Raw genomic sequence first — 12,772 nt, 5'->3', positions numbered from 1 at the left:
ACTGTGGAAGAAATATGAAAATTGCTACGTGAGGGAAATCTTCTGGAGCAGTTTTCTACCACAGGTTTTCTTGAGATGAATCCTGAGATGAGATTACATTTGATTTAAGTTCTCCTGTTACTACTTTAGATGATCAAGAGTTCTCATCATTTCTCAGGAACAATTTATATAGTCTCATGATACCAGTTTGCAAGATTATCAGTTAACAAAAATAGACCAAAAACTGCTGAACAGTAAAGTGATAAAATTTTGTATACATACACTAACAAAATATGTTAAAATAAAATAACTTATAACATAAATTTACAACTGCATTTTTCCTCTTCCCAGTCATTCACATGCTTGCTCCGTTTTCATGTGCATTATGAAAAATGTTAGTGGTGGGCATTGTAATGCAAAGGCAAAATAAGAGAGCTTTACTGCAAAATGGTCTTATTTTATCTGTAATCCGTCTGCTCAGTTCCTGATATTAAATAAATTATTTTTCTTATTTAGAAGGACAGGTGTCTGAAATATGCAAATGAAATCGCACAGTACCTGTGAACAAAGTAAAAAGTACTTTTAGTGCCAGATTAATAATTTTTGCATTTGAGACAAATGCTGTTATCTGTAATTTACTTTGTGAGAATTTGGGGATCTTTATTTTTCTGACTATTTTCTCTAGTACTTTAAAGAGTCCAGTGCAGTAAGTAATAGTGTGAAAAAGAAGCTATATCTAAATATGCAAGCTAACTCTAAAATTGCTGTCATACACATCTCATCATTCCAACTTCTACTACTGTCATTGTTTCTTTGTTTCTTACAACTTTTCATACTTCTCTGTAATTTAGCAAATATCTCATTAATATTTCTAAATTAGTAAGTAGAGTATATAAGAGGATAAAGTATATGAGTTAGAATAAAGAACATTGTGTATCAAAGGTAAAATTTTTAATGAGTTTCTGTAATTTAAGAATATGTGATAACATTAGTATATTAGACCCCATTGTGACATGTACACTTCTATGAATTTATTGACATGTTTATATGGTGGAAGTATATATCCACAGATGTCCTTAAATAAGCCTGCAAAAGAGTATTAGGATTATGAATAAACAACCTGAAGGTAAATGCAGTGCTTATGGATTTCATATAATGTGTCACTCACATGAGGTCTCTATGTGGTATCTCTCTGCATATTTATTTATTTATTTACATACCTTAAAAAAAAAAACCTTAAAATTGTGCCCAATACTGTGACCCTTGAATTCCGTTCATATGGCCAAAATGTAGAAATAATCGTGTTGCACTCCTTAAAGAGCAGTATTTGAAAAGCCTTCAACAAATCTTTTCAAATGCAAGGAAATATCAAAAAGTGGGACATACAAGTAAAGAAAGTATATATCAGAAATTGTCTGAACTCTTTCAGATTTAATGGTAAATAATCTAACGAATCAGTCTTGTGTCTGCTTTGTCAGACACATTGATTTCATTTTATTTAAGAATGACATTGAAGAAAACAAAGTTAGCTGTTTTAATGTGCAGCTTTCATGTACCTAGTGAAATGTTGAAATAAACTTAGGATTTTAAGGATAGAGAACCAAAAAAGAGTTTGTTTAGTAACTGAACTGCAATAACTTGCCTTACAAAAGGACTTTTAAAACATTTTGGATTTCAGTCTGCACAATGAAGTCAAATCATTAATGTCCTTCCGTTGAATGACTGTATTAGCATTTTTCCATTTTTGGTTACGGAGAAATTGTAGCATTTGTCCATTTATTGAATCTGTCAATAAGCACATTTCCAATTGCAAAACATAGTACAAGGCCCTTGTAATTGTGTGACATATGTTTGACAATTCTGGCCAGTCTTGTGTATCTTTGTCAACGTATGAGAGGCGCAAACACACAGCAAACTACTGGATGGTGATCGTTGTCAAAATTATCTAACTTGACCCATTGCAATTGCTTAGTTCTAGTATCTCATTCTGTGATAACTATGGAGTCTGATCAAATAATTTCAATAGCTCTTTTACAAGGAGAAATAATAGATCATTTAGGTCAATGTGGTTTAAGAATGAAAGGCTGTGAGGAAGAGCTAGAAGTGACTGAAGATGCACCTATTCTGCAAGTAGCATTGTAATATAATCAAGCTGCCTTGACTCCTGGAAACAAATGGCACAGAGGAGAGAATTACCCCATAACAAGTTACCCTAATTCTCCGTGCAGCCCATTCACCTATATTTGCATATGACTGTAGTCTGCTGAGTAAACATTACCCACAAGGATTTTTGGACTGCCAGTTCTGCAACAAAGAACAACCAACCTAACAAAACCTAATAGTATAGTTAAGCTTGAAAGTGCAATTAAATTGGAGATTTTGGAGAACCTTATTAACTTAGGCAAACAGCAAGAGTTGGGCAAAGCTGAAATTGGAGGCATCTTCATAAAATATTTACTTTTATATCTAAGAATAAAATGTATACAGGTTAAAGAGTAACATCTCATAGTCCAAGGTGCTTAAAATTACAACAGTGCCAGCTGGAGTGGCTTCAGTAAGAGCTTAGCTGAAGGAGCAGCCCAAGTCTTGCAGCACTGTTCTACTGGGACCTTTTGATCCTATTGCATGAACTTCTGACTTCATGAGGGACTTCACCAGATCAGATCCTGCTGCTTTTACTCTTATTGAATAGACTCAACTGAGTAGATTAAATCAGAAATCCTTGTGAACTTTTGACCTAAAAAGCCACTCTGATGGAATAAGAATGCTAATACGTAGTCCTATGATTTAATCAAAGATTGTCTGGAACTTGTTATCACTTTGAATGAAAGCTCCATGAAACTTCAGTTTCTTCTCTCGCTGTAAAACATGAGCCAAGAAGAGAGGTCTGTTGTGCTGGATTATTTTTGTGCATGGGGAGATGTACTTTTCAGTTGAAATATTCTGTGCTATCTGAAGGCACTAAACTCTGGAGTGATCCAGTGATGTAATGAAAAAGCAATCACATCTTACATGAAAAGCCTTTTTACTTCAGAAGAAAAATCACAAATGTAATGTGGATGTCATTTTTAATTTATTCCAATGTTGTTCTTCATTACTTTGCACGTTGAGGAGACATGAGTTTTTTAAAAAGGGCTAATTTCTTTAAGATAAGAATCATCTACCATTTTTTTAGATTTTTGGGGAGAAAAATAATTAAGGCTTTTTTATATAACTAACTCTAAAAGAATGTCTTTAAAAAAAGAAATCAGATGCATTTTTTTCTTTTTCTTACAAGTCTGCATATTTTCTTCATAACAGAAGTCAGCATCTGACTTGCATACACTGTGTAAAACTTGGTACTGTGAGAGCTTCCTCTGGAACCAATAAAATAATCAACTCACAGGATAAAATATTAATTGAACAAAGGAGGCACTTAAGGGATGCAGTTTTCTCTGTTTCAACTTTCTGAACATAGTTATATTCTTTGGCTCATAAAGCTTAGTAGCAAATAGAATTGTGTCCCTTAGGTGCAGTACCAGTTAAATACAGAATGTTACCAGCACCTTGCTAACATACAGTAAGAAGAAAATTTTGATAATTTTGTATCACATGCTACATTCAATTACTATAGGAACCATGCATAACTCATACAGTCAGCCTTTCCATTTTTTTTTTCATTTCATGTCTAGATATGATGTATGATTAGTTCTGTGTAACCAAAGAGTACACTTGCAAGATTTACCAGTACTATTTCATAGAAGACATTGTTTTTTGCTGATTAATAATTTAAAAAAAGACAATGAGATTGAACTAAAATTTTCAGTTTTATCATGGATCATCCTTTAACACTAAAAAATCCTGAAAAAAAATCTTATAATGCAGAAAACTTTAATATCATGCTGTTTATATTATGTCAGCTAAAAAATCTCAGAGATCATGGTGATTCTACTTTTTCTACTTCATTTCAGGATTACTTACAAATTTGAAGTTAAACAGAAATGTAAAATTCTGATCCCACATTTGATTTAGATTTCTTTCTGACACAATGTTAAATGGGGGGGGGGGTTTTTTTTTTATATTGAGAGGTAGATTTTCACAAAAGCAGCTTGCTTGTCTGAGCACAACTTACTGTGTTATCACCTATTCTTCTTAATTATAAAACACATATCTGTGCTTCTGCTTAGCACAGACAAGTATTCACTTCAGATAAAAATCTGGTGCTCAGTGTTATGCATTTTGCGGAGATAAGATATGTATGTTTATATATCTTGCATACATATTCAGTAAGGCCAAATCACACTAAGAATAGTCTTTAGGGAATGTTTTTCTAAAATCTAGATTTTTTTTTTCTGGATCTCTGACACGCTTCTGGTGTCATAATACAACATTCTTCTAATATGAGACTTAGTCCCTAAATATCCACCTTTCATTGCAGTTCAATATGAGAAAAATATAGGTCTTCGAGGAGTGCAAAATTGAAGTAGTAAGAAAGTAAATTCTAGCATTCCCTGTAAAATTAACTATACTGCACTAGATTTTCCCTCTATAAAAAACCTGTTCTGAGATACTACTTAGGCACGTTGCCAGTGGAAGAAAGCTCTGAATGTTACCAGTATATAATATATACAGGGATAAGGATACAAAAATTATGTTCTTGTGCATTATAGTATCAATTCTGAGGAAACTGCAGGAAACCTAATCTAGTTTTTATCTAAAACTGTATGACAATTTCTGTATAAAGCATCCTTTATTATATATATATGGGTAGACTGTTTTCTAAGGTAATATCAGCCCATGGATTTTGATGAAAATTTTGAAGAAGATTTTATTGAAGCTGACAGTGATTTGGTTCAGAAAATTTGGCCCTGAGCAGTCTTTTGTTTATATTAAAAAAATTAATAATTTAGTGTCCGAGTTGCCAGGGAAGGGAGGAGAAATTGTACTCGTACTGTCCAGTGGAGCTAGAGGAAGTAATTAGATTCATTCTTGAGTGAGGCATAAGTGTCCACAGTTCTGCCAAATGAACTACCTTGGAAAATGATTTTGTGACTTAATTAAAAAAAAAATCATTAAGAGAGTTTTTCTGTTGTCCCCATTTTTTTCCTGGATGCAATACTGCAGTACCATCTGAAACCATAACCTCACTAACTACAGGATGAGTTGTGCTTGAGTAAAGTGTGCAAGATCAGATCACAAATCATCACCCTTAATTTTACTTTTTAACTCCTTATTTTCTTTTGGTTACTTAATGGGGAAAATTCCTGCTTTCATTTCATTTATAGTGCAGTGTTACTAAATATGTGCTGATGGAAGTAGAAACAACATGCAGATGAGAGCATGTAATTCTGATTTCTCGTTGTCTCAGTTTGCAGAGGAATATGAGAGAGCTGAAAAGTTGGTTGCCCAGAAATCCCATGAAGCTTGATAAGGAGGCGCTACCTGATCTCGAGGAAACAGATTGCTACACAGCACCCTTTAGCCGTGCACGCATACACCAGTAAGTGTTGGAACAGGAAACGCAGCACCAGAGCCCTCAAGGATTTTTCATTCTCTCACTTCTCAGCAAGTGCCATAGAGGCCACCATTAACAGATGGTCACTGGCAAATATCCAGTGTCATATTTGATATTTTCTATTGGTTTTCTCTTAAAATCTACTCTCTGTTACTAAGTAGTTGGCAGTCACTCAATAGTATAGTCAAACATTTGACTGAAAAAGGAACACAGCCTTTTTGGTTAAGAAGTTTTTCTCTCCATTACATTACAAAATGCATATAGTTGCTCAAGTTTTCTTTATTTAATTACAAATTTTACTTAGACAAAAGCTGAGACATCTGTTGAAATTGGGAAAACCTGGAAGCAAGCTAAAAACAGTGGCAATGGCTTTTTAATCAAATGCACATTTTAAAAACACTTTTTTCTCTGAAAGTATAAATATATACATTGAAGAACAACTCTATGATACGTACGGGTTCAAATCAGCATGTTGATGATGGCGTAGTTTAACTGTGACATAGTTTTCTTTAAGGACCAAAACAGTAAAAGACTTGAAATTTCTGGCAGTTTCTTAGTTTTTTAATTATTTGGGGATAATTCTTTTAGTACTGAAAAATTCACATAAATTAGGAATGTAACATATGCTAAATAGGATTTTCTTCTCAGTAAAGTAGCAATACGTTAATGACCTGACTAGCCTGGAAAGACAGAGTAATTGCATTGTAATCTTAATTTTGTCCGTAATTAACTGTATTACATTTAGTCAATCATCTGGTTTTGGTTATTACTTCTCAACCAACTCAGCTGAAGTTATGAACTGTAATAGTGTCGCTTATGGCACAGCTGAGTAGGCAAAAGCTCCTGCATGTCAGATTTTTGGCTTCCAGAATCTGAGCCATCTGGGAAAGGATGCTTTGTTTGGCTCCATCCTGGGATTCTCTAAGGAAGAGGGTTGTGAAGCTGCTACTCAAGTGTCTGGTGTGTGAAGATTTTCTTTTCCATGCTAAATAGTAGTCCTAATAGTTCTTTGACTCAGACGTATGCTGAATTCATCAGTAAGATGAGTTTGAGAATGATCACTACTTCTGAAGATCTGATTTGTGTTTTAGATTTATATCTAAAACAGAAATGATCTAGATGTTAGGAAAAAAATAGTTTTAGTTGCTTTGTTTTCCTCACAATAAACCAGGATAATGAAAAATTTAACTATTTATCCTGAGACCTGAGATGGGGTGTAAGATCTTATATCTTGTGCAGTGACCCAGTACTGTAAAGATGCAATAAATCACTGTAAGAAGAAAGTACTGAGCAGTTTTGTTTCAACATCTGTCCATTGTTTTGCATATTAATAACATTTTTTTTAATAGTTTTACAATAAACAATAAAGACAGCTTCTTCAGCAACTCCACAAGAAGTAGAATAGTGCATCACATGCTACAGAGAACAAAGTATGAAGATGGAAAATCCAAAATGGGTGAGAATGCTGTATTTTTTTCTTGACTTGAAGCTATAAAGATTTTTTAGCTTTACTTGCCTGAAAAGGTATCAGTTGAGTAAACTCAATAAATTTTGCCATCCCCTTAAAATCTTTTTATTCAGTTAATAATAGAGTTGACTGACCATGGCAACCAATTATTATATGATTCAGTAAAAAATTGACAACATTTTTCACCTAATATACTCATTTTTAAAATAAATTAGAGACATAATGATAGCTTTGTGTGATAGAGAGCCATAACGAAGGTAACGTATACCTCAGATAGCGAAGGAGAAGTTTCTAGGAGTGGTCTTAGAAGTTCTGTTAGTTCACAGGGGTTCCAGTCCAACAGAATCAATCTGAGCTATACTTAGTTTCTTTAAGGTCTCCATGCAGCTCAAAGACAGTTGACCTAAAGATCAAATTCAGTCTATATTGATACTCCTAATACAGTACTATTTTTCAGAAGCTCTGATTATTCATTTTCATTTGCAATTAACAGATGTGTGCATACTTCCAGTTTTATTGCAAGAATTTAATTAAGAATTAGATATATATACACGCATACTTAAAGCTGTATATTTCTGATGCTGATAGAAATTACAGAAAGTTGTTGCCTGTGTTTCGGGAAGAAAAGAAGTAGTAAGAAAAGCACGGAAAACAAGGGTTCAAATCCAATCCCATTGAAGCTGATGGCAGACTTCATTTTGAGATTATTTTAGTATAATTTTTATTTTTAAATAAACACATCTGAAATCTGTCATGAGAATTTATTTCTTGGGGAAGGTATTGGCTATAGATCTCCTTTCAAAGGCTATTGCATCTTTTTTTATTAATGATTATTTATTCATTATTTACCAGGCTGATCATATAGCAGATTTGTCTTTAAGACTCCTAGGAGCTGAATCAGAATGCTCAAGCCAGTATGGTGCAAAGCACAGATCTTGGATGAACTCCTTCAGCTGTGTTAAAAAATAACAACAGGTTACGTTTAACCCTGCAGGGGTTTTGCTGCCACAAGAATTGAGTGTCCATACCACTCTCTCCATATGCTAGATTGTCTGGTCAGCCATAAAATCTGTATCATACGCTCTGATTAATGCAACACAAATGTAACTATGTTCTCAAACTTGGTCTGGCACGAGCATCCAGCCGTGAGAGAAAAGCTGCAGACGCTAGCTCTAAGAAAGTCCCTCTAATTTGACAGAGCCGGAAATCTAGAGGGATCAGTAAGACCACTGTGAACAATTGGCTTTGCTTAGAGCTGATTACTGTCATGTATAACAGCATCCTGTGCTTCTAATACTAAGTGATGTTCTCAATACATAACTTGAAAATTAGCACTGCTTGAAATCAAACATATAAAAAGTTGGTATGGGTACTAATGCATTTTTTTCTTGTTAGGTATTAATAGATTACTAAACAATGGAACATATGAAGCTGCATTTCCACCACATGAGGTAACCTGTTTAATTTTATAATTTATATATTTTATATATTTATATTAATTTTATATTTTTCTTTTTATTTAAAGTAAAACTTGTGTTAACATTCTGAGATCCTACTTGTTTTTAATTTTGCCTTGGAACCTATTTTACTATGTAGTCTGTTCAGTCTTTTTTATTTATAGTCTTAATTTGATACTGGCTTTTTGACTTTTTCCTATCTAAGGCATTGTAATAATATCCTGGAGCAGTTTTGTACTGACCTACAATATTATATTATGTTAATTTTTTTTTTTTAAATGGGCATTGCCTGTGGAGTTCTTAAAAAGAACATCAGTTGTTCCAATGAGTTGCTTTAAATTATTTCTGCGTGCCCTGTACAAAATGTTCGATCCTCCTAATAGGATGTGTGGTGGATCACAGTTAGGGAAACTAGTTAATTATTTCATATTTGAGTGCTTTCTATGTAGTTGTGGCTAACTTTTACTTGAAAATAACTTCTGTAGATTAAAGGCTCCTGAAGACTGATAACCACTGAAATAAATGAAAGACTTGTCTTTGACTTCAGGACTTTTCAGCCAGACCTTGTGTGTTGAAAAGAAAGAAGCAAGACATGCATCTTCGGTCATCTTACTTAAATGCCTTTCATGCTATGGTCACACAATCAGCAGCTTTGTAATTGCAGCTGTGAATTCTGTGGTTGTTCTGGCTGAATATTGTGACTTGATCATGTCTTTCAGGGATTGACCTGTGCTTTCCAATTTACTGAGTAAATTTCTATGTGGTATTAATAAATGAATACAAGGGTATACAGAGAAGGAATATTTTAGATAAATAATTGAATATCATTGTTAACGCTTCAATTAGGCGTTATTGACTTTAGGGAAAAGCTAGCCATACTACCAGAAAAACCTGCTAAGCTTTCTCTAACTTCCAAAACCATGCCCTTATATCCATTTTCATGTATATATTCCTTTGTTGTGTCATAAACTACTGTCTCTAAGTATCAGTATAAGCTTAATGAAATAGTACTTTTAAAGTAGTCTTAATTGCTGTTGGACTGGTGCTAAGGACTTATGGTTAAACGTTCTCCATTTTTTTAAAACAAATAAGCAAATGGGAGTGAAAATTCGGTTGTCATGTGAACACTATTAGACTTGGACTCTGTAATGCAAAAAAGTGCAGAAAGAAGCAGAAGAAAACAAAAAAAAAAGATTTAAAAAAATAAGATATGGAGTAATGCTTTATGCATTGCACTTATTCATTCAGGGGAATGTGAGAATAAGCTGATGCTCCTTTCCCAGATGTTGCAAAGAGCACACTCTGTGTTGACATTGTATTGATGATTCTTTACTGACATTAGTAGAGTGTATTGATGGGAAATAAGTAGAATTGGACTCCTCTGCCGGTTTTGCTTTGTTTTGGACTCATTCTTAAGCCAGAGGGTCAGCAGATTGTGACAAGTAAACTTATTTCTTACAATTGCAGGGAGTGCTCAAGATTTCAAATAAATGTTAAAAATCTAAATTACTTAAATATACCAGACTCAAAAATCTGTCAGACTGCTGACTTCGAAGTACTTCTCTGGGGAACTCTGTGCTCTTCTCAAGCTGTGATGTGACTCATTTGGGGTTATTTGGTGAAAGATATTCTTTAGCAATACTAAATAACATAATAAAGCATTGTCTAGAGGAATGTGGATTTTTTGGAAAATGTTGGAATAAAGGAGATGTGCTGCCTCAGATTTGGAGTAAAATTGGGAATACAAGAGATTCTGCTTAGGATGGGTCTAGTGAATCTGTGTGTTACCTTTGCACTGCAGAGCGTGAGGTTGTTCTTTGAGGCTGTCAGGCAGCCTGTGGAGTGTCAGGCAATGGATGGAGGAGGCCTCTTGAGTCAGACTGGGGCTGTCTTTTGCTTTTAGTGCCTCAGAGAGTCCTGTGTGGACTTCAAAATAATGCCAGCTCTGTTGTTTCCACCATTTTAGGAAAAAAATACCATAGAAAGACCAGAAACACTGTGTTTTTCTATACTTTTAATCAGGGATTAAAGTCAAAGAAAATGTCTAGGAGAGGAGAATCAAGCTGACATACTAGAAATTTTTGAAATTTTATAGGAGAGAAAAATAGCACATATACCTCTCATGAAAAATTTTGAAAAAATGAGATAGGTTAAAGCATACAAGTAAGCATATATTAGTGAAATGCAAACACTGCGTATAAGCCATATAAGGAGTTGACTTGTTCTTTGTAGTCTAGTCCTGTTTTTTCGTCATTAGTTCTTAGAGAAATTGGCCATTTCATACCACGTCTCTTGCATCAGGCTTATGTGTTAGCTCCAGATGACGTTCCTTAGAGTTGTGCATAATAAATGAAACTTACTTATTAAAAATAGTGATGTTATAGTCATTTAGAATTGTATTCTAATATCTAATAAATGTATGTCTTTTCCATAGTGGCTACTAATATATTTTTATTTCTTTGTGTTTTTCAGGGAAGCCACAAAAGCAGACATCCCATCAAAACACACGGAGCTCAGAATCACAGACACCTATTATATGAGCGTTGGGCACGGTGGGGAATGTGGTACAAATACCAACCTCTGGATTTAATCAGGTATGAATACTTTGAAAAGTAGCTTGTTTCTGTGGTATGAACAGCATGATAACCATAGTGCTAAAATCCTTGTCCTTGGGTTTTACTGTAAAATTTAGCTATTCAATATTACAAAATAAGACACAAATTCTATGAGCTATTTCTTTTGGGTTGTCTTTTCTGCAGACCTGTTAATTTGAAATGAGACTGCATAAAGGCACATAAATCCATTTGCATGACAACTTGGGGAATGAAACCTAAAGCACAAACCCTTGAAGTGGTCTGCTGATCAGACACTTGCCTCTCAAGAGAGCACCTTTTATATCAACATGGCTCCAAATGACTTACCCACGTGGATAATCAGTGTTACCAGATTCAGTGGAGGGGAAATGCAGCCTACTATTGATACAGCTAACTCCTTAGAAGACTCTGTGTGAATTTAAATAAAATTCTCTCTATATATTCCGTAACTAATGTCCTAGATTGCCACCTCTACAGCAGAGAAATATATGTAATGAAAGTTAAGTAACTGTGGTGTGTTTTCATTTTCCTCATCTTGGACATGGAATACCAATGTTTCATTTTTCTTGCTGTCAGATTTTATGCTTGATGTGACAGTCATAACCAATCATTATCCCTAAATATTGTCCCGCTAAAGGCTGTGTAGCTAAGCATGTGTTGGGACAATTCTGTGCTGATCAAATAGTAGCATCCATGACTTTCCAATCACTGCCATTTCATCGCTTCTGGCAACTGATATCCAAGTTATGAAGCGTTAAGACTGAATCTTCAACTTGTTTTTTCAGTCTACTATTTTCTCTCATAATAGTTTGAAATATATCTTAATATATGATCATCCATCATGAATCATTTTTAGTACGGAATATTTAGGCCATGCCAAATTATATCCCTTTCCAGAAATTTTTTGTGGTGTGTGTGGTGTGTGTATATATATATATACACACAGACACACACACATATATATATGAATATGGGGGGGGGGAATTTCCTGCATTTGAAAATTTCGTGCTGTTGAAATCAGTGCATCTACTTAGTCATTGAAAGTACATGAAAATTGCAGACCACTTCAGTTATATCCTTATAATGTACCTGTTTTAGTGAGAGTGCAATTAGTGTCATTAGAATATTATGCCAGCCTGAGTTAGAACATATTGATTCAGGACTGCTATACAGACAATAATTTTAACATAAGCTCATAGTTGTGGCTCCTTTTTAGAATTATTCTAAAGATAGTAGAAGGAGAAGATAGTAGGGTCACCATAAGTTTTACATTTAAACAATGTGTGTATTTTTGTTCCTCATGTAGGCGATATTTTGGTGAAAAAATTGGACTGTATTTTGCCTGGTTGGGGTGGTATACTGGAATGCTTATTCCTGCTGCCCTTGTTGGGCTCTTTGTTTTCCTTTATGGATTATTTACGATGGATTCCAGCCAAGTAAGGTAAAATCCCATTTAAAAACATACAAAATGCTTTTGAAAATTAAAAACAGACTGACACTACTTACGTAATTATACTTTTATGTGCTTTTCAGATTTGATGATCATGTAATAATAACCAAATGGAATATTCAGTTCTTCATTCAAGTGTCTCAGTTTTATGTGTCTGCTTTGCATCAAGCTGGATGCTTACCATGTACATCAAGTGCTCTTAACCACTGCATCTGCAGTAATTCCCATTTTGTCTATCAGGAAAAAACAGCAAATACTAATACAAATGTAATATATACTGCAATGGTTATCATTCTAATGAAGGCTAATGGGTGAGGAAGCCAGACATTC

General features: G+C 34.2%; 1 protein-coding gene across 1 annotated transcript in view; it reads left to right on the top strand.

Annotated features, from left to right (window-relative positions):
• The window catches only part of ANO3 (anoctamin 3), a 150,252-nt gene that overhangs the window by 92,831 nt on the left and 44,649 nt on the right, over positions 1–12,772 (top strand). Inside the window, exons 7-11 of the mRNA XM_067296237.1 lie at positions 5,327–5,458; positions 6,823–6,929; positions 8,337–8,392; positions 10,871–10,992; positions 12,299–12,433. Coding sequence (XP_067152338.1) covers positions 5,327–5,458; positions 6,823–6,929; positions 8,337–8,392; positions 10,871–10,992; positions 12,299–12,433 — 552 coding nt within the window. The remainder of the gene's footprint in view (positions 1–5,326; positions 5,459–6,822; positions 6,930–8,336; positions 8,393–10,870; positions 10,993–12,298; positions 12,434–12,772) is intronic.

Source organism: Apteryx mantelli, chromosome 4 (genome assembly GCF_036417845.1).
Source record: "Apteryx mantelli isolate bAptMan1 chromosome 4, bAptMan1.hap1, whole genome shotgun sequence".
Classification (NCBI taxonomy): domain Eukaryota; kingdom Metazoa; phylum Chordata; class Aves; order Apterygiformes; family Apterygidae; genus Apteryx; species Apteryx mantelli.
Note: the sequence above shows the minus strand (reverse complement) of the source record. Positions and strands in the feature narration are given on the sequence as shown.